The 20,390-nt window shown below is 38.8% G+C and overlaps 1 protein-coding gene across 1 annotated transcript in view; it reads left to right on the plus strand.

The window, feature by feature from the left end:
- LOC306834244 (deoxynucleoside triphosphate triphosphohydrolase SAMHD1-like) overlaps nt 1–20,390 on the plus strand; it is a 66,254-nt gene that overhangs the window by 19,669 nt on the left and 26,195 nt on the right. Inside the window, exons 3-13 of the mRNA XM_079360080.1 lie at nt 5,884–5,905; nt 6,140–6,300; nt 6,707–6,822; nt 7,176–7,246; nt 7,905–8,039; nt 8,212–8,381; nt 8,500–8,608; nt 8,700–8,791; nt 8,918–9,033; nt 9,533–9,672; nt 10,354–10,431. Of these exons, the coding sequence (XP_079216206.1) occupies nt 5,884–5,905; nt 6,140–6,300; nt 6,707–6,822; nt 7,176–7,246; nt 7,905–8,039; nt 8,212–8,381; nt 8,500–8,608; nt 8,700–8,791; nt 8,918–9,033; nt 9,533–9,672; nt 10,354–10,431 (1,210 nt within the window). The remainder of the gene's footprint in view (nt 1–5,883; nt 5,906–6,139; nt 6,301–6,706; nt 6,823–7,175; nt 7,247–7,904; nt 8,040–8,211; nt 8,382–8,499; nt 8,609–8,699; nt 8,792–8,917; nt 9,034–9,532; nt 9,673–10,353; nt 10,432–20,390) is intronic.

Raw genomic sequence — 20,390 nt, forward strand, 5'->3', positions numbered from 1 at the left:
AATATTCTCGTGGCAAGCCAGTGCCCTTAGCATTTCGGCACTATAAAGTTAGGAAAGCCAGCAAGAGACGTCTTGACTGTAACATGGGGTCCGGATCCACTAAGTGTCAAGGGCCTTTCCCCGACAGTCCATTGTGTAATATTATGATATAAAAGAAAAAAGAAAAAGAGAAAACAGGAAAAAAGGGAAAAAACAAACAAACAACAAAATAAAACAAATACGGTGAAAAATGTTTCGAATGTCTGAATGAGTGGATGATTGAATATGGATTTCCAGAATGAGTTTCGTTGAACTTAAATCAGTTATAATAATAGTAATAATAATAATAATAATATAAATAAAGACAGTATAAATAAAAGAAAAAGGTAAAGGTGAAAGTTAAGGATTTGAAAAGATATGGGAGTCATAGCAAATGCATGACAATGTGGAAGATTGCAGTGAGACTCTCGCTGAAAAAGAGAGAGAGGAAAAAAGGTAATGTAAAAGATGGCAGAGGGAAGAGTTTAAGGTGGAGATGTAACTGGAAGAAAAAACCAGTTCAGTCCACCTCCATATAGGTCTAGTGATACCTCACGCCTGTCTCCTTATGCCCCATTGCAGGCACCATTGCAGGCCCTCAGGGTGACGGACTTGGACCTGGACTCCTACCCTCCCATGCCACCGTCCCTGCCACCACTGGAACCAGACCAGCCGGAACCAGACGACCAGCCTCCTCCCCGTGGTCAACAGGGCCCAGCTGACGGTTCTCCAACATCGCAACGTTATGACAGCCCTAACATTGCCAGCTCCAGACCAAAGAGCAAAGCATCCAGATTGGGATAACACAGACACTGGAATACAAAGCTGCTGTTGCTACTCTGACCCGAGACCTGAGAGACAGATTCTTCAGAAACACTGATACCGGCGCTATCAGCAGTGTTACGCAGCCCGGAGAAGCAAGCTGCTGATTTCCTGCATTGCCTGACGGAAGCCTTTAACCGTCACTCAGGCCTCCTCTGCAACCACACTATGGATTATCTGAAGTTGCGGGGCAGACATGGTGTCATGGTGTAAGGTATGGAGAGCTCCAAAGACACGTTTTACACGCTCAGGACGTGGTGAATGAGCGAGAAGGGAGCAGAAAAGAAAAGAGAGACACTGTTGCATAAGCTGCTGCCCGTTTCCAGGGCCTGTCCCAAAGACACGGATGCGAAGGGGGCCGAGCCCTTGATTGACATTCTGACGTGTACCATTACTGCTGGCAACCTGGCCGTCGAAGGGACGATTGCCTGCAGCGAGGAGGAGCTGAAGGAGGAGCCACCGGTGGGGACGGACGGGAGGTTGGGACTCCAGGTGCAGACGTCAACCCGGTTGCTGAGGGTCCTGCCCAGGGGCGTGAGATACCACACACACACACACACTGCTACACTCTGTTGAAACGGCGCCTGCTTCTACTGATTCACATAGGTTACACACACAGGAGGCATTAACACACTTAGAGTTACAAACACAACCCCTGCCAGAAATATTTTTATTTACTTATTTTTTAGAAACATATTTACTTATTTTCAGAAATATTTTTATTTACTTATTTTTTAGAAACATATTTACTTATTTTCAGAAATATTTTTATTTACTTATTTTTTAGAAACTTGTGTTTATTCACTTATGTTTTAGGAACTTTTGTTTATTTACTTATTTTGGGTACTTATGTTATTTTGATTCTCCCGCATTTCAAAACGAACCTGTGTTTTTACGATAGAAATTTTGGGGAAACTGGTTAAATTTATGATTGATTTTGAGGCTACTCATTCTGTGATCATAGATCACAGATTTATTTTGTCTACCCCAATTAGATATAGTGGCAGATAGATTTATTCTATATCTGCCTCTGGGGAAACCATTAGAGAAAGGGTTTCTAATCTAAAGATACGTCATTCATTTCTGGTTTCTCATCATGGACCTAATGATGATGATGATCCTGACACGTGTTACAGCTGTACAATGGGCCCCATTTGAACTGAAATATATCTATGAGTTGAGACTACAGTTAGGACAATCGACCCATCAATTTATTGAAATGACAAAAGAAAAGTTGCTCCTGACTCAGACTTCAAGCGACTTACTGACTTACTCTGTACCTCTCATGCGTCTAATGACTTCGACCATGTTTATGGAAAACAATGGTACAAACAATCCTCTGACAGACTGACTCTAACAACATTGTTTTGGAGCGCCCACGTGGCGGCTATCTGTGTGTCCTTGATGGAGCCTCAGGAAGAGTTGTTTAGAGTTTACAGTTTCTCTCTGCATGTTTCTTCCTGAAGCTGAGCGCTCCTTCGAGCTATTGTTTATATTTTAGCTATTTGTTATTATTTAATGTTTATTTTGTAGAGAGAGAGCACAGTCTACTGAATTAAATTCCCTGGGTGTTAAACATACCTGACCAATAAAACTGATTCTGATTTTGACTAAAACAAGCCCTGTCTCAGTCGTCACATGCCTTGGGTCTTCCTGACCCCTCCTGTCCTGTTGTTCAAACGGTGGACGAAAAGGGAGGATTTCTCTCTTCTGTCTTGTTATAAATGCGTGGTGATAAACTCCGCTCGGTGGCCTACTTTTCATCCAAACTTGACCCTGTGATTGTGGAACTTCCTGGTTTTGTTTTTTTAGAGCTGTAGCAGCAGCTGAAGAAGCTGTTTAAGCTTCACGTGACATTTTTGGCTTCGATCTTACAGTCCTTGTTTCTCGTAATGTTTATTATTTTGCTTGATCAAAATGCATGACACTTGTCTGCTGCCAGGTGATTGCGCTATTCCACCATCTTGCTTGGCCTCCCCAATGTCACTGTCAGGTCTGCACACCTCGTGCTGACCTCTCTGACCGACCCCTGATTAACCCTGACCTAATCCTGTTCATTGATGGTTTCTCCTCCTGCTCTGACATTGGACTGAAGAGGGTAGGATACGCTGTCTGCTCTAAAAACAATGTGTGGGCCTCTGGCTCACTGTCATCTTATTACTCTGCACAAACAGCAGAACTAGTGGCTTTAACTGAGGCCTGCAAATTAGCATCTAAAGCGGTCATGATCTACACTAACTCCCCTTATCCCTTCGGAGTAGTTCATGACGTTGAAGCACTGTGAAAACATCGCTCTTCTCTGAAATCTGACTGTAAACATATTTGAAACTGTGGTTTGCATGTTTTTCCATGTGTGTCAAAGCATTTCCAACTAAACATGTTGACAATAGTGCCGTCGCAAAAGCTCTTTTGACAGAGATCATTCCAAGGTGGGACACACCTAAACCTAAACTCCAGTGATAATGGCATCCATTTTATTAAGAAAGCCTGAACAAGAAGTAAGTGCTCTGTATGGGTTCAAGCTAAAAACACTCTGTGCCTCCCATCTACAGTCAGGTGGTGCTGTGAGCATGAAAATGGCACTTTAAAAGCAGATTGGCTGAATGTTGTGAAGACACCAAGATACCCTGGACAAAAGCACTTCCGCTTGTTCTCATGTAAATGCGTACACGCACACGTGCACGCACCTCACTTAACTTTTATGAAATATTGTTTCAACATCTAGATAACACTGGAGGGGAAACCAGCACAAAACTAACTCCACAAAACTAACTAACATCTACTGCTTTATTAGAACGTAACATGTTGAAATATGGCAAAAGTCTGTCACGGTCCCTTTCTGTCTCCACCAGGCGGTGAAAGCTGCACTACCCGTTCCAGCGGCCTCTGGACCGCTCTACACCTTCTGGCCAGGACAGTGGGTTGCTGTGAAGGACCACAGGCACCGCCACTGAAAGTCCAAGCGCCGGTTAGGTCCGAACCAGGTTCTGCTGACCCACACCGTTTGAAGGTCGCAGAGATGGCCACGTGGATTCACGCCAGCCACTGCTGCCTCTTCACTGGAGAGCCCAGTAGCTGCCCCTAATCCAGCCCATAATGACTCTGAGGTGCTCAGAGCGTTCCTGTGTGGCCACCATTGGAGCTGTTGCCTTTACCATCTTGTGCCTCCCCTTGTGGGGGTCCCTTTGAGGAGACCCTGTCCATGCGTCTCCCACCAAAGGTGGAAACACGAAACACTCAGCAACCGCATAGTTTTTGGATTATTGCCCCAAACCACTCCTTCTAACTGCTTGCTGATTCCTTATCACGCCTTAGTACACGTTTCCACTTCCGTTTTCCTACTGTGGAAAAGCAACCACACTCAACCTTTTCACTGGAAAAGAAATCAGACTCAGACTGTGAATCTTACCCCTGGAGGAAGAATGTAACGGAAGTTATTATGTTCTTCGTGATCCTCACACCTTTACTGCACCGACTAATGTTTTTTTTGTGTTCGATCTCGATCAGTGTACATGTAAAAAAAAAAATTGGTCTCAACCTCTTTGTTCTGTCTGTATTACTCGTCAAAACCCCAAAAGCACATATTTGGGTACCAATGCGGGATGTAATATCCCTCTTAATGACTCCTGCTTTTTCTTTCTTCTATGATAAATTTGCTGTTTATTGGAATTGTGCTGCTGATTTTGTTTTTTTCTTGTGATAGATAGATAGATAGATAGATAGATAGATAGATAGATAGACAGATAGACAGATAGACAGATAGATAGATAGATAGATAGATAGATAGAAATTTTATTGATTCCAAGGGAAATTCAAGGCATGAATTTTGTCATGGTTTGGTTTTGTTTCTGGTTCTTCTAGTTTCATTTTGTCCTCAGTGTTCTTTGTTCCTTGGGTTTCCCGCCTTAGTGATGACCCTGATGTTCCTCACCTGTCTCGTTAGTCTCACCTGGGTCTGATTACCCCGTGTCTATTTAGTCTCTGTGTCTGCCTCAGTTTCTTGTCGGGTCATTGTCGTTGTCAGTGTCTTTCATATGTCGTCATCTCTGGTTGTTCCCTGTGTTTTCGTCTCCTGGTTTTTGGATTTTGCTTTTTGGTTTTTTTGAGACGTTTTGGATTTAGTTTTTGGTTTGCCTTTTTGTTAAATAAATTAGTATATTCTGCACATGGGTCCTCCTCCCTGTTTCCTGCCTGCTCGAGCGCGACAAATTTCCCTATGTTATTCCTGCACCAGAGCTTGGGTTCAGCACCTAGAGAATCGAACTGTTCAATATCAACTCCTTTCAATGACTTCCCCTGTTATTAAGAATTGTAAGAATCCAGCAGCTACAGGGATGATGAAGAAGACTATAATCCGTAAATATTGATATGCTGTACCTTTATGAAGTTTTGACTTGAAGTGGTTACACATTGTCATTGGAATTACGGATGTTTGGTTTGCTGTGACTGCACACACATTTAAGAAAATTTCCCAAGTATCATATGGTGTGATTAAGATGTAATCAAAAGGGAGGAATGTTATGGAAAATTTTACTCCATGTGTACTACGAAGGTCTCATAGAATCTGTCATATGAAATGTATCTGAAATGTCTTAGAATACGACATGCACAGCATATTGGGTGTTTTGTTTCCCATCAGTTTGTTCCCTTTATTCTGTTTCTCACACTCTGTACATGTGGGAAGAGTCGCCCAGGCTCTTTCTCACTGGACTCCATCTCCTTCTTAGCCTTGGGAGATGGTAAATAGTCATGTAGTCTCTTCTCTCACACTAGGGGATAGATGGCGCCCTGCCAGGTGGGCAGTGTCTCTATGTGGCGTGATGGGGAAGTGATCTGTGTAATGTGATGGAAATGTATAAGTTTTCATGTTTGCCTTTTCTCGGGGCCTCTTTCTCTCCTCACCGTGTGAGAGAGGGGTCTTCGAACGCTTATCTTGCCTTCGAATAAATGTTCGTTGAGACCAGATCGATCTTGGGCTTCCTTTTTGAATAGATCTTCTCACTCTTTCTTTTCACTCTTTGGTAATGGGAAAAATTCCACAACAGCAATCACCACTGATACCAAGGTAAAATATTTTACACACCTTACTAAACATCACACCACATTTCTGCAGCTGGTGAGAATAAACAGAACAATGAAGGCTTATAGAATACACACCACACAAACACACCTCCACAAAGTTAATATCTGTGTTTATATATTATCCATTGCTCTCAGGCAAACTTGAGCTGGTCTTCCTGGTGTTGTTTTGTTCGAGGCATTTCATTGTTCTTAGCTTTTGCTTGTTTGTTTTCTGCAGGTGTTTAATGATCCCATCCATGGTAGCATTGAGTTACCCCCACTCCTCATCAAGATCATTGACACTCCTCAGTTCCAGAGACTTCGCTTCATAAAGCAGCTTGGAGGTGTCTACTTTGTTTACCCTGGAGCGTCTCACAACCGCTTTGAACACTCGATCGGGCAAGTCAGCAAGTTTTCAGATTTCAGCTCACAGGTGACCTCAGTCCAAATAAGGAGAAGACTCGTGGTGGTTTTAATTAAAGTACTTTGTAAAAGCAATAAAAGCAGAACACAGTGCATGTCTTAGTATCGATCTAATACAAAAAATTATGTTATTATTATTGTATTCAGAGGGGATCTCTATCTATCTATCTATCTATCTATCTATCTATCTATCTATCTATCTATCTATCTATCTATCTATCTATCTGTCTATCTGTCTATCTATCTATCTATCTATCTATCTATCTATCTATCTATCTATCTATCTATCTATCTATCTATCTATCTATCTATCTTTATATTTGTAGCATATTCTATTGAGATAATTGTGTTACAACTAAAAAGATATTTCTCTGGACTAAAGGGTGGCATACTTAGCAGGAGAGCTGGCTACAGCTCTAAAGACAAGGCAGCAGGAGCTCAACATCACTGACAAAGACATCCTGTGTGTGCAGATTGCTGGCCTCTGTCATGACCTGGGTGAGTAATGCACCCCTTTTCAATATTATACTAATGGTTTAAAAAGTGTAATTATTGGATATGCAAAGAGGAAATTCCAGAAATAACATTTCCATCTTTCAAATAAACAATAGCTGCTGCATAAACAAATACAATCTACAAGGGAGGTGTGGTAGTAGCTCAGTCTATAAAGGGACTGTGTTAAAAATACTTCCAAATGAATGACTTTCTTGTAAGCAATACCATCAAGCTGAGATTCAGGAATAATCCTTCCTCAACACAAACAGCTTTATTAAGACATATTCAAAAATGACAGACTGTGTAATCTGCACAGTATCAGTGAATTACTCCTCTATGTATCCATCTATTTCAAGGTCATGGACCCTTTTCCCATCTGTATGATAACATGTTCCTTCCCAAAGCACTGGGAAATAGGGAGTGGAAGGTAAGAAGAAATATTTCTGTTGTATCAAACAAATGAGATACTGAGTAACAGTGAAACTGAAGCACATGTACATTTTAAACTTTACACTGACTTTGTTCCTTTAAAACACAATCCAGCATGTTCTATTTTTGTTTGCCTACAAATAAAATGTAATAACACACATTTCCCAGATTGTTAAACCACTTCTTTAATAATAATGAACTGTGTAGTTAGTGCCGCTAAATGGTCCATGTACTTTACTCTATTACGCTCATTATTTGACATGTTACTGCTTTCCAGAAGATGCATAAGTTTTTTTTAAAGTTGTTCAACCTTTAATCATGTAATTGATGAGATTTAGATAAATCAAACGAAAATAATATAATAATATTTGTCTTAAAAGAAAGACCGAAGGCTGGGAATGGGTTGGGTTCAGCTAGCTAACCCTGATACAGACTGTTAGGATTTTGTATACAATAAAGTCCACAGAAAATTGTCTGACATCAAATCACTTGCTAAATTCCAAGAAACTTTAGGAACTCTGACATTTGCTTTTTTTGTTTACATACACACGTTTTGAGATGTTCTTTGCAACTGTGGGGAAATTAAAGTACCGTATGTGGGATTATTATATGTATATTTTGAGTCTTGTGTTGATACATTTGTGTCTGTCTTGCAGCATGAACAGGGTTCTTGTGACATGCTTGACCACCTGCTGAAACAGAATGGAACTGAACTTGGACTAACACCTGATGACATGACATTCATTAAGGAGATGATTGTTGGACCTCTACAAGAAGCTCAAGGCCAGGAGGCAAGTTCAAGAAGCAAGTCTTTTCTTAACAAAATTCTATATAAAAGTTGTTGTTCTGCCTAAAACTCAGATCTTGAAATTGGACCCACTATTTATTTTGTCATGCTTTAATTTGCTTAAACATTTTTGCTTTGTTATCTCTATTTTTGTGAAATGGTCGTTTTCTTTGCAGTGTAAATTCACTGACAACAACATGTCAATAAAACTGGTCCTGATATACTTTGTGTTGTCATCCCTGCAGTGGCCGTACGAAGGGCGTCCAAAAGAAAAGGCCTTCCTCTACGAAATTGTGTCCAACGAAAGAAACAGCATTGATGTGGACAAGTTTGACTACTTGGCCAGGTCAGGTTTTAATGACCGTCTGTCTGTCTGTCTGACTGTAGAGCAATTGTAAACCCTTAAAAAGGTTTCACTTTATACATCTATTTTCTTCACATTGTGTTAATCTGCCTCTCCTCAGGGACTCTTACCACTTGGGGATCAAGAACAACTTTGACTATCATCGCTTCATGAAGTTTGCCAGGGTGTGTGAGGTTGATGGCAAGAAAACCATCTGCACCAGAGACAAGGTGCTGATAACCTTGAGCTTGTAATCTGATAAATAAAAGCAATCTGATAATGTCATTATTTATGACTAAACTACAGTCCTAACCTCAACAGGAGGAGGACCATATGTACGACTTGTTCACCACAAGACACCGTCTCCACAAAAGAGCCTATCAGCACAGAGTAAACAAAGTCATAGAACATATGTAAGTGCCTGCCTTCAGATGTTAGTACTCCAAACATAAGATGGGTCTCCTTCTGATTTAGCTTCTTTAATCTGCATCATGATTCACTATTTCATCAGTAATAATATGTTTGATATTAACAAACAGGATTGCAGAGGCTTTTTTGGAAGCAGACAATCACATTAAGATTAAAGGATCAGAAGGGAGACTGTTCACTCTCTCTACAGCCTTTAGGGACATGGAGGCCTACACAAAGCTCACAGGTGTGTAGATCTGAATGTGTGCTGTTGGCTATTGTTTTGTTTTTTCAATTGAGGGCAATTCAGACTTTAGAAGTACCAAGACATTATAATGAATGACACCCAACAATCTGAAAAGGAATTTGGTGTTGGCACTTGGTCGTTTTGAAGTTTGACAAAAGTTAGTTTGAGGATTTCACAAATCCCGTCTTAAGCATCTTGAACAACTGCCTGTCATGAACCTTTGATATTTGGAACAGAGTAGATAGCTATCAAATAATTTACAAAGTCGGACATATTTTAACACTGTTTGGAAAAACACTTTGTTAGATGCTGCTTTCTGTCGGATGTATTTATTTATCATGCATTTGTTAAAAGATACATCAACCAGACTGTTAAATTTGTTGTAGTTATTTATAAATTAACATGCAAAGTCTTATAATTTTTTGAGTGTGTTTGAATTAAATTCAGTCATTGTTGTGTTTGTAATTATGATTTGTTTGCTTGTGTGTTACTCTATTAGACAAGGTGTTTGAGAAAATACTACACTCTTCCCGCCCGGAGCTACAAGAGGCAAGGAAGATTCTGGAAGACATTGTCTCTCGAAAGATCTACAGGTCTGTTGGTGAGACAAGGCCAACGGAGCCCATCCAGGATTATACAGTAAGTCCCTGTGTTCTTGTTTTCCATTACATTTATGTATAACACATGATCTATGCACTGATATCACAAAGCTGGATAATGTTTACATTGCATTTTTACTGTCTCCAGCATTTTATCTTGCCTGTGTTGTTATTATTTAACATGAACAGAAACACTATTGAACAGTTGCTTGAAACAGTTTTTTCAAAGTGTAATGTGGACTGCATAGCAGCTTGAAAAGTCAGACAATATCGCATATGAGTCAAATAAAACTGCATGATATTGGGAAAACTGAGTTGTCTTGTCATGTTCATAAAATTAGAATTTGTATTATCATTTGGGTCTTTAAGTCTATTTTCTTCTTCCAATAAGAACCCTTATACGTTGAAAGTGACATTTAATTTCTGTGACAGGGCTCTTGAACTTCTAAGCAATGAACAGTTCATCATCATACACTGCATGTGATCACTTCAATCCTACACCTTATGAGCACATAGACCAATGCACGTCCTGGGATGTTACCATGGCACTTGTGCACAAAGCAAAATGATGCTTAAATCATACCATGCAGCTCTACAGTCAAAAATATCTACACTCAGTCTGTGAAGTTTTTTTTGAGTGAATATTAACTGAATCCCAAGTTAGTCACACTGTCAACTTAAAATCTATCCATCTTTTTTTACTTTTTGCTTCCTTGACAAGAGCCTGATTTCAGTCTGGAAAGAAAAACTGGCTCTACCTGTACAGGACACCCTGACACCAGAGGACTTTGAAATCCAGGTCTTTTTTTTTTTATTCATCTTTCTTTCATCTCACCTTTTTGTAAAATCTTGGATTTTGTTGATCTTTTGAATGGTAAGATGTTGCAGTATTTGTTATGGCACACATCATTTTACTCTCAACCTTCTTTTTAGGTCATTAACATGGACTATGGCAAGAAAGACGAGGATCCGATCGAACATATGCATTTCTATAGCAAATCTAAATCTGATGAGGCAAAATCAATGTCCAAAGATCAGGTCATAACTAAATAGTAGAATATTAATTGATCCCAAGTTGCTCACACTGTCAATTTAAAATGGGAAAAAACCTTCAATCTATTCTTTCTCCACATTCTCAACGTTTCTGTTCCACTGTGAAGAGCTACATTCCTGGCTGGAAAAAAACACTAGCTAAACCCTCAAATGATGAAGAAGCAGAACTGTCAAAAGATGACTTTGTAATCCTGGTGAGTTTTTATTTTATTTCCTTTCATCTCATTTTTTTTTAACTCTGGGTTTGGCTGATCTTTTTATTTGTACAATTTTGCAGAATTTGTTATGGCACACATCCTTTTACTCTCAATCTTCTTTTTAGGTCGTTAACATGGACTATGGCAAGAAAGACGAGGATCCTATCAAACATATGCACTTCTACAGCAAATCTAAACCTGATGAGGCAAAATCAATGTCCAAAGATCAGGTCATAACTAAATATTGATACTAAAACATTTTGTATCACTTTTATCACGTTTATTTGGTTAAATATTTGTTGGGGAACTTATGTCACCATAACTCAAATTCAAGTTGCTGTCCTTCTTTACAGGCATCCAGGATTCGTACAACCTGCTTTTCTGAGCAGCTGATCAGAGTCTTCTGTAAGAAGACTGATGACAAGAGTGTGGAGGCTGCCAAACAGCACTTTGACCAGTGGTACAATGATTTTCAATCCTTAAATAATAATAGAAACCTAAGATGTTAAAGGATATATTATCACCAATGTATAATATATTAGCTGTACTGGCAGCTTCAGCCTCCAGTCTTCCTTTCAGGTTAAGATGTGCTTACTGTCACGAACACACCAAGAGACCCAAATGCACGACTCGGTGGGACAAAAACAGTTTCTCAAAACGTTTATTCCAGGCAGGGTTCGGTACACGGTAGTCAGTCCAATCAGGCAAAAGTACAAAATCGACATGCAAAAACGGAATCCAAAAACACACGGGTGTCAGAAGAAGAATCAGAAAACTAGAATTGCTGGGACGCTGCTACGATGAGACAAGACGAATTGGCACAGAGTGAAGGGGAGACAGACATTAAATACTGAACAGGGGGTGGAGTTAACAAGACACAGGTGAGACACATCAGGTAATCAGCAGGCTGAGACACACTGGGGGAAGGGCATGCAGCCAACAGACCTGAAACGAGACACAGGGTGAGTAACAAGTAAAACAAGCACAGGACATGATACATGGGGAAAAACATAAAATAAACAAACACTTAACCCGGGGATGTGACACTTACCTGTGCTGGTTAAGCTCTGCTTTCATTGATTTGCAACTTTAACTTGACACAGTCAGCACACATTTATCAAATAAAAACACTGCCACACTGAGCCACACTATAACATGCTATTGGTCCTCTGTCCTGATTAGCATCCAGGTTAGTCAGCAAGTCTCTACACTCGGTCAAGTTTCTGTACTGAGCCTTACAGGTCTGTAAAGTTGGACCTGTGTAGGACTCTGGTTTGGGCCCCTCAGGTTAAGACAGGTAAGTAACACCTGCCTGGAAGTGAAGATAAAAGATTTAGCACTCCCCATGCTGATTGTCTGTATTCATAAACCAGCCTCCTCCATTTGAACAAATAGGAGATGGGCTCAACTCATAGAGTGTAAATATTAATAGACGAAGACTGAGTGATGTCACCCATCTGTTACTGCAGGGGGCTTTGGAGTCCCATCGATGGCGGTCACCTTGCTAGAATTGCCAAGAAGAAGATTTGCTTTATTTATCCCAAATGGGGAAATTAAGTTTTCACACTCATGCTAGACACACATAGGCTGATACAGTACACATGCACAAACAGGATCTTATGGACAAGCACTAATGTAGAGACGTCAGAGTGAGGGAGCAGCGCTTCTGAGCTGGTTGGAGGAAGGGGATTTCGGTGCCTTGCTCAAGGGGAACCTTGGCAGTGCCCAGGAAGTGGCACCTCTCCAGCTACCCAACCCGACATTGAGACTTGAACCAGAGAACCTCCGGTTCCCAATCCAAGTCCCTACGGACTGAGCTAGTGCTGCCCCAAATGACAGCCTAAGAGCTGAGGAGGCTTTCAATCCATGACAAACAGTTTAATTGCATCCACCTTTCAATCCGGTCAGCTCCCCGTCTCATTGTGAATAACACGTATCCTTCATAAAACAAAAACGGACCACTCCATACAGAGTGTCGACATGAGCTAATCAGACCTATTTATTTATTTAAATTGGACTGTAAACATGAGAGCATTTTTTTTTTGCTTCAGAATAAGTTGAATGATAAATAGTTTGTTCAATAGAATCTTTTCTGCTTCAGTTTATCTCTCACTAGGTTTACTCTTCACTGCTTTCTTTAAAATGGATGTACTTGTCTCTTCATTAACGTGCAGGTTAGAGACGGAGAAGTTTCTGGTTGGACCTGAGGGTAAATAGACCGATCCTCCTGAAGATGATGGAAATGGCTCAAACCATGAATAACAGTGAATTATTTCACATTCAGACCCAGGACTCATGTTTTTCTAGCTTTTAATCATATACATGCTGTACTATAGTTTTAAATTGATCGTTTAAAATTCAACTTTCATGTTGACTAAGGGGGAGTGTGTTTGTTACACTTTGCCAACGTTGTCACACTCTATTGACTCTCTCTCTCACACACACACACACACACACACACACACACACACACACACACACACACACACACACAAACTTTCTCTCCAGCCATTTTTGAAGCGTTGGATTTTTTCAATCCACAGACAAACCAGCGTGGAGACAGATTCTCACACACACACACACACACACACACACACACACACACACACACACACACACACACACACACACTCAATTTAAAATTTGATCAAGAAAAAGGTGGATGCTTTTTTTAACATTTCTTTATAGGTTGTATTCTTCTTTGTCGGGGAACATGTAAAGCACTTCCAACATGTGTAACAGAGTAAATATTTGACTTGTGATTTCATTCAGGGATGGACGATACTCAGTGGTGTTTTAATTTTCATGTTATTCGTTTGAAGATTGAGACATGAGATTAGATTTGTCTTTGAGTGGTGTTTAATGAGATATGATCATGAGTGATGTTTTGGTGACTGGTATTATATAATATTGTGTTTATTATTACTATACAATTGTAATCTGTTTTTAATTATATCTTATTTTGGGAATGTTTTATAATGTCTCAGTTTATAATGATTCTGACTTTAAAAACTGGAACTTGTGAAAAATTGTATTTGCAACTAAAAACCTGAAATTAAAATTTAACAAAATCTTTTTAAGTGTATGACACAGATTAAGTAGGCCTTTATGTGACGCTGCAATTGTTATACGATTGGTTCTTACATAATGCATCTATTAGAAACTTTCAAGTGTATTCCTGTTGTGATGGGTTCATATCTGATAATATGTGCAAGTATTCAAAATAAACAGAGGGAAATCTTGTGTTCAACGTTGAATAATCTAGACAGACAGACAGATCTTCAATCGATCAATCATTTTGGAGAACTTCATCAGCAGTTCTTTTTTTAAAGGAGCGGAAAAGCGATTGACAAAAGGTACTTTTTAAAAATCATTGAGAGACTAATACAATTATCACAAAGATTAATACATTTTAAAACTAAAAACCTTAACTCAAACACTAAAATGTCATTTAAAAGGTAGAGATGAATAATATTTATAAAACCTTGTAAATAAATAGCCATAAAATGAGTGAGTCCAAATGAATAAAGGAGTTAAATTGTGTTTAAAAATCTCAACATTCTCAGCTCCTCTGAAGTCTGTTCCAGAGCAGCCAAACACAGAATTACAAAAAAGTTTTTGTTCTGCTCGGTGGAACAACTAAAAGAAGAACCAGAGAAAACCAGAAGACCTGAGGGGGTCTCATGGTTTCATTTCGTTTCTGTGTTACATCGTGTTTTAGTTCTGTCCATAGTGTTCTGTTTGTTTCCTAGTGTTGATGGTTTCCTTTGTATGTTTTAATATTTCATAGTCTGGTGTTTACGTTTGTCTTAAGTGTGTTACCCTGTTGCCTGTAAGTTTATTTCCTGTTTTGTGTTTTACGTCTAGTCTTTAGTGTTTCCTGTTTTATTTTGTATATCTGGTTTTGGTGGTGTCAGTGTTGGGTTTTACTTTGTACTTGTCCTCTAGTGTTCTGGTCTTGTGTTCTTCGTTCCTTGTGTTTCCCGCCTGTGTGATTACCCTGATTGTCCTCACCTGTCTCACTAGTCTCACCTGTGTCCAATTTAACCCTGTCTTTTTAGTCTCTGTGTTTTTCCTCAGTCCCTGTTCAGTTCATTGTCTATGGTAGTCAGTTTGTCTCTTGTAGTCTGTCATGCGTGTCCGTCTTTGCCTGTCGTTTGCTTTCCTGGATTTACTTTGTTTTTCTACACTCGGTGTTCGAGACGTTTTGGATTTAAGTTTTGAGTAAGTTTTGTTTTGTGTTTTTGCCTTTTGATTTAGTTTGCCTCTTGTTTTGAATAAATCTTTTGTTTGCTGCTATTGGGTCCTCCTTCCCTGTTTTCTGCCTGCCTACATGACAGGGCCGTCCTGGTTCATTAACTAAAATCAGCTCAAAACAATTAACCTGGTGCCAGGCCAAATGCTTTTACATAATTCTAAAATAAATATGAGAACTAACGTGCAGCCAGTTTAAAGACTTCAGCTGAGCTAAGCAGAGTTCGATTGAGTTTATACTGTTATGAGAAAATGGGGAAATCTTTGGCAAGAAGCTTCATGACAAATTCATAAAAGCATTCACCAAATATTTGAGTAAAACAGATATCCACCTCATTTACAAGCTTCTGGAAACTTCATGTGGCTGGTCATTTGTCATTTTAGAACAAGAAAATCTTTTACAATGTTCATTTCATCAAAGCACACTAAATTGAGCAACACTGCAACACAATATTGCGTGTTGTATATTAAAACATGCCAATTTAAGGGGTATTGCTTAATTTCATTCAAAGGAAGTTGACAACTGGAAACCGGAAGCGAGCTGTGTAGAGGGAAAGCGTTAACAATGTTAGGCTGAGTCAGCTGTGGGAGAATGATTCAACATATTTTCATTTGCTAAGTCGGACATTGAAATTAAGCAATACCCCTTAAATTGGCATGTTTTATTATACAACACAAACTATTGCATGTAATTATACTTGGTACACAGACCTTTCTTCAGATTATGTCTATGCCTATTCTCAAGTCTTACTGCAAACGGAAGATTCAGGTTTGAGTTCAAATTAAATTTTCTTAGAATTTTAAATTGTCAAACAATAGGCTACAACATTTTTCCAACTTTTAAAAATATTTTGCACTTGCACTAAATCATACAGTAACACATTACAGTGATTATTTGCATGAAATTATCAACAACATATGAAGGTAAGGATTCACCATCAAACTTTTCTTTAAGGTGTTTTTTGGGGCATTTTGTCTTCATTAGATACGACCACTGACGAGAAACAGGAACTGTTAGGAGGAGAGAGTGGGGGGTGACATGCATCAAAAGGCAGCAGTCAGATTGTCAACCCACGACTGCTACTTTGAGAACTATAGACTCTGTACATGGAGTGTGGAACATAATCACGAGGCTATGGGCACCCCCATTATGAAACTTTAAGTTAAGAATATGGGTGCTCAAATATCTGATTGATTTTTGTTATAGTACTCTGCACTCATTGTGTTATTTTCATTGTTTTCTTTATTGTAACTGTTGGTTTCAGAGTGAATGTTTTATCTGTTTATGCCAATTTAGATTTATGACCGATTTGTTTCTGAAAGGATTTATTTGTGTCTTGTGCATTTACTAAGTGTCCTTAATATAAAAAAGAGATGGTGATGATATTCTGCAAAGGGCCAAGTATCAGAGTTTAATCTGGGGCCAATGAAAGAGGACTGGACATGGAGCTCACCATCAAATCACTGAGCTAAACCAGGACCCCTGAAGGTCATTGAAAGTTCAAACTGGAGCCACACACCACCAGGAAACAGAATTGTATTCAGTTGAATCCTTTTATTTGTAACATAAATGACGCTTCATAGTTGTGCTGTTGATTGCCATAGTTCTAAAGAAAGAAAGAATTACTATATTTATATTCATCCAAACATATCATACGCACAATCTTCAAATTAATTTGTAAAATTGTTCAAAAAATGATTGTCAATTCTTTAAACATAATCCAAGAGTAAAAACATATATTTAACTCACATTGGTGGTCATTCAAAAGACACAAGGCAACAACAGCTGTCCATCATGGAAATGTTTCGGAACAAAAGGAGAAAGAGTTTCCTCTGACCTCTATTTATAAAGCAGGAGGTTCTACGTGTACACCTAAACACTGCATGGTGTCTCCTTGTGGTGTGGAAGGGAACTGATTTGTATTTGATGAGGAATAGGACGTCTGAGTTTGAGATTTGATTAGATTTTTGGATAGAGGATTATCGTAAGGGGACTTGTTTTGTAAAATTCACAGTATTGATCTGAGGTATACTTAAGCTCAGTTTTGAATCACTTGATTTCATGTTCTTGAATTAACTGGATGCTGGCAGACAGATTTGAGACAGAGCCAGGCTCTTGGTATCAATGGTCTTATCTTACACGATGGTAGAAAGAAATTTAACTTGATCTATTTCTTCTTCCAGCTGGACAAATACTGACACTTTGTCTGACGTGTCAAAGCATTATATGCCAGCTACTTCTCTGGACAAACCAACAACACAGTGTCAGTGAATGAACTTTCACAATCCAACATTAGGTGGAGTGTTTTTTCTAGAACAGGAATGTAATTATGGGAACCTTTTGTTTTTTCTTTGTTTTTAAAGGACAGGTGTGTCCAATGTTTTTTTTAATTGTGTTCTGTCAGGTGTCTAATGGAGCTCAGCGTAAGTTCAGACAGGAAGACTGGTGTTATTCTTTCATTCATTCACCTCTTCATTCATTCTTAAACCACACCCCCTACTACCACCTGTATCTCTCTCTGGCAAGCAGGTGATCATGGGCGTGTATCATCCTGGAATTAACCAACCAGACTCTGCCACGAACTTTCTCTACCAATCAATGGCTTGCTGTCAATAAGTTTAAAAACTCTCTCTCTTCCAGTCATCCTGTAGCTGCAGGCATACGCCGCAACCCTCCTCCACCCCAGTCACCTCCTTCCAGCTCAGCAGAGTCCATGCCCCGGCTGAAACCCACTCCTCTTCTCAGCCTCCATCCTTTTCACCACCACCAGTGTCTAGACTCCACAGGGGGGCATCCTATCCCGCGTCGGCCTCACTACCCCTCGGAGCTCATGAAGTCGTCATGACGGAGTCTAGCCCCCAAAAGACTTTGCACATTTCATTCTACAATTGTTGCACATTTCATTGTAATAAATAATTGTTCATTCTTAATTAAGTCTCTCCTGATTGAAATGATTCTAAGGGTGCATTTCAAGTTGAACTTGTTTACCTTCAGCTGTATGCTTTGGCCCAATGTGCTTGCTTTTTTTTTTAACTCAAATAATAGATTCAGGTAAGATGAACTGAAAGGTGCACCAGTTTTGGTGGTGACATTTTAAAAGTTGTAGAAGGGAAACAATTCAATGCTATCTGAACGTTTAACAGCTATTTTTAGATTGTTTTCTAACTGGTTCACCAAACTGCACAAGATATTCACTGATCACAAGACAATTATGATCAATAGTTGTTTTTTTTTCTGAAAGCCGAACAAAGTATTTTATCTGTCAGCATAACGTACTTCCTTCCTGCTCTCATCAGCTTTTTTTTATTTTGGAGTAATTATTTCCAAACAAATGTAGGGCCTACATTTTGTAATATTTTCTGTTTTGTTTTTATGTTCACTTCTTCTCATACAGCCTTTAATATCTCAATACCCTGGCAGTGCAAGGCAAGGCAAGGCCAGTTTACTTATATAGCACATTTCAACAACAAGGCAATTCAAAGTGCTTCACACAAGACATCAAAAGCATCATGACAGAGGAAAGAAAAGAAACATTAAAATAGAAAATTTAGAAAACTGAAATTATTAAAACGTAAAATAAGTTCATGTAAAAATAATTCAAATTAAATTAAATTTGAGGAAAAATACAAAAAGAATTAAAAGTTACAGTGCAGAGTGAAAGATGTCTAAATGTGGCACATAGCCGCCAGGCCATAGAAGAGTGGTACAACGCTCACATCACACAACTACAAAATACTTCAGTTTAAGTTTTACTGCTCTTTACCTTGAAGTGTAGGTTTAGGTTAGCATGAGGCTATCTGAATCTATAAAGGCTATTTTTAGATTGTTTTCTAAATGGTTCACCAAACTGCAGTAGATGTTCACTGATCACAAGACAATTGAGATCAATGTTCTTTACTGTTAGTCGAACAAAGTGTTAAATCATTTAACAATATGTACCATTTAGTCTCTTCATCTACTGAGTGCGGGATGACACCTTGTGCTGTTTAGGCAATACTTGTTTCAGGTACAGATTGTTTGATCAGGAATAGGAATTCTGAGTTTGAGATTTGATTTGTTTTTTGGATAGGAGGATTATCATAAGGTCTCATTTTGTAAAATTAACAGTATAACTATAAGGTATGTTAATGCTCAGTTTTAAACCCCTGATATCATGTTCTTAAGATAGCTGGATGCTTGCATGTGGTTTTGAGATGGAGCCAGGCTCCAGGTATCAATCTTCTTATCTTATGTTGGCAGAAGGAATTTGACTCTATCTAACACAATAAGATGTTGCTTTTTTTATGCCATAAAAGACAAGAGTATCAATAAGTTCTTATTTCAGCTGGACAAATACTGACACTTTGTCACACCTCTGACGTGTCAAAGCATTATATGCCAGCTACTTCTCTGGACAAACCAACAACACAGTGTCAGTGAATGAACTTTCACAATCCAACATTAGGTGGAGTGTTTTTTCTAGAACAGGAATGTAATAATGGAAACCTTTGAACACAAAAGAGCTAGGACTGTTACTGCTGCTCTTTGTTTTTAAAGGACAGGTGTGTCCAATGTTTTTTTATTGTGTTCTGTCAGGTGTCTAATGATTCTAAGGGTGCATTTCAAGTTGAACTTGTTTACCTTCAGCTGTAAGCTTTGGCCCAATGTGCTTGCTTTTTTTTTGACTCAAATAATAGATTCAGGTAAGATGAACTGAAAGGTGCACCAGTTTTGGTGGTGACATTTTAAAAGTTGTAGAAGGGAAACAATTCAATGCTATCTGAACGTTTAACAGCTATTTTTAGATTGTTTTCTAACTGGTTCACCAAACTGCACAAGATATTCACTGATCACAAGACAATTATGATCAATGTTTTTTTTTCCTGTAAGCCGAACAAAGTATTTTATCTGTCAGCATAACGTACTTCCTTCCTGCTCTCCTCAGCTTTTTTTTAATTTTGGAGTAATTATTTCCAAACAAATGTAGGGCCTACATTTTGTAATATTTTCTGTTTTGTTTTTATGCTCACTTCTTCTTGTGTGCAACCTTTAATATCTCAATTCCCTGGCAGTGCAAGGCAAGGCCAGTTTACTTATATAGCACATTTTAACAACAAGGCAATTCAAATCAAAAGTATCATGACAGAGGAAAGAAAAGAAACATTAAAATAGAAAATGTAGAAAACTGAAATTATTAAAACGTAAAAATATGTTCATGTGAAAATAATTCAAATAAAATTAATTTTAGGAAAAATACAAAAAGAATTGAAAGTT

The sequence above is a fragment of the Symphodus melops genome, assembly GCF_947650265.1.
Source record: "Symphodus melops genome assembly, chromosome: 13".
Taxonomy (NCBI): Eukaryota; Metazoa; Chordata; class Actinopteri; order Labriformes; family Labridae; genus Symphodus; species Symphodus melops.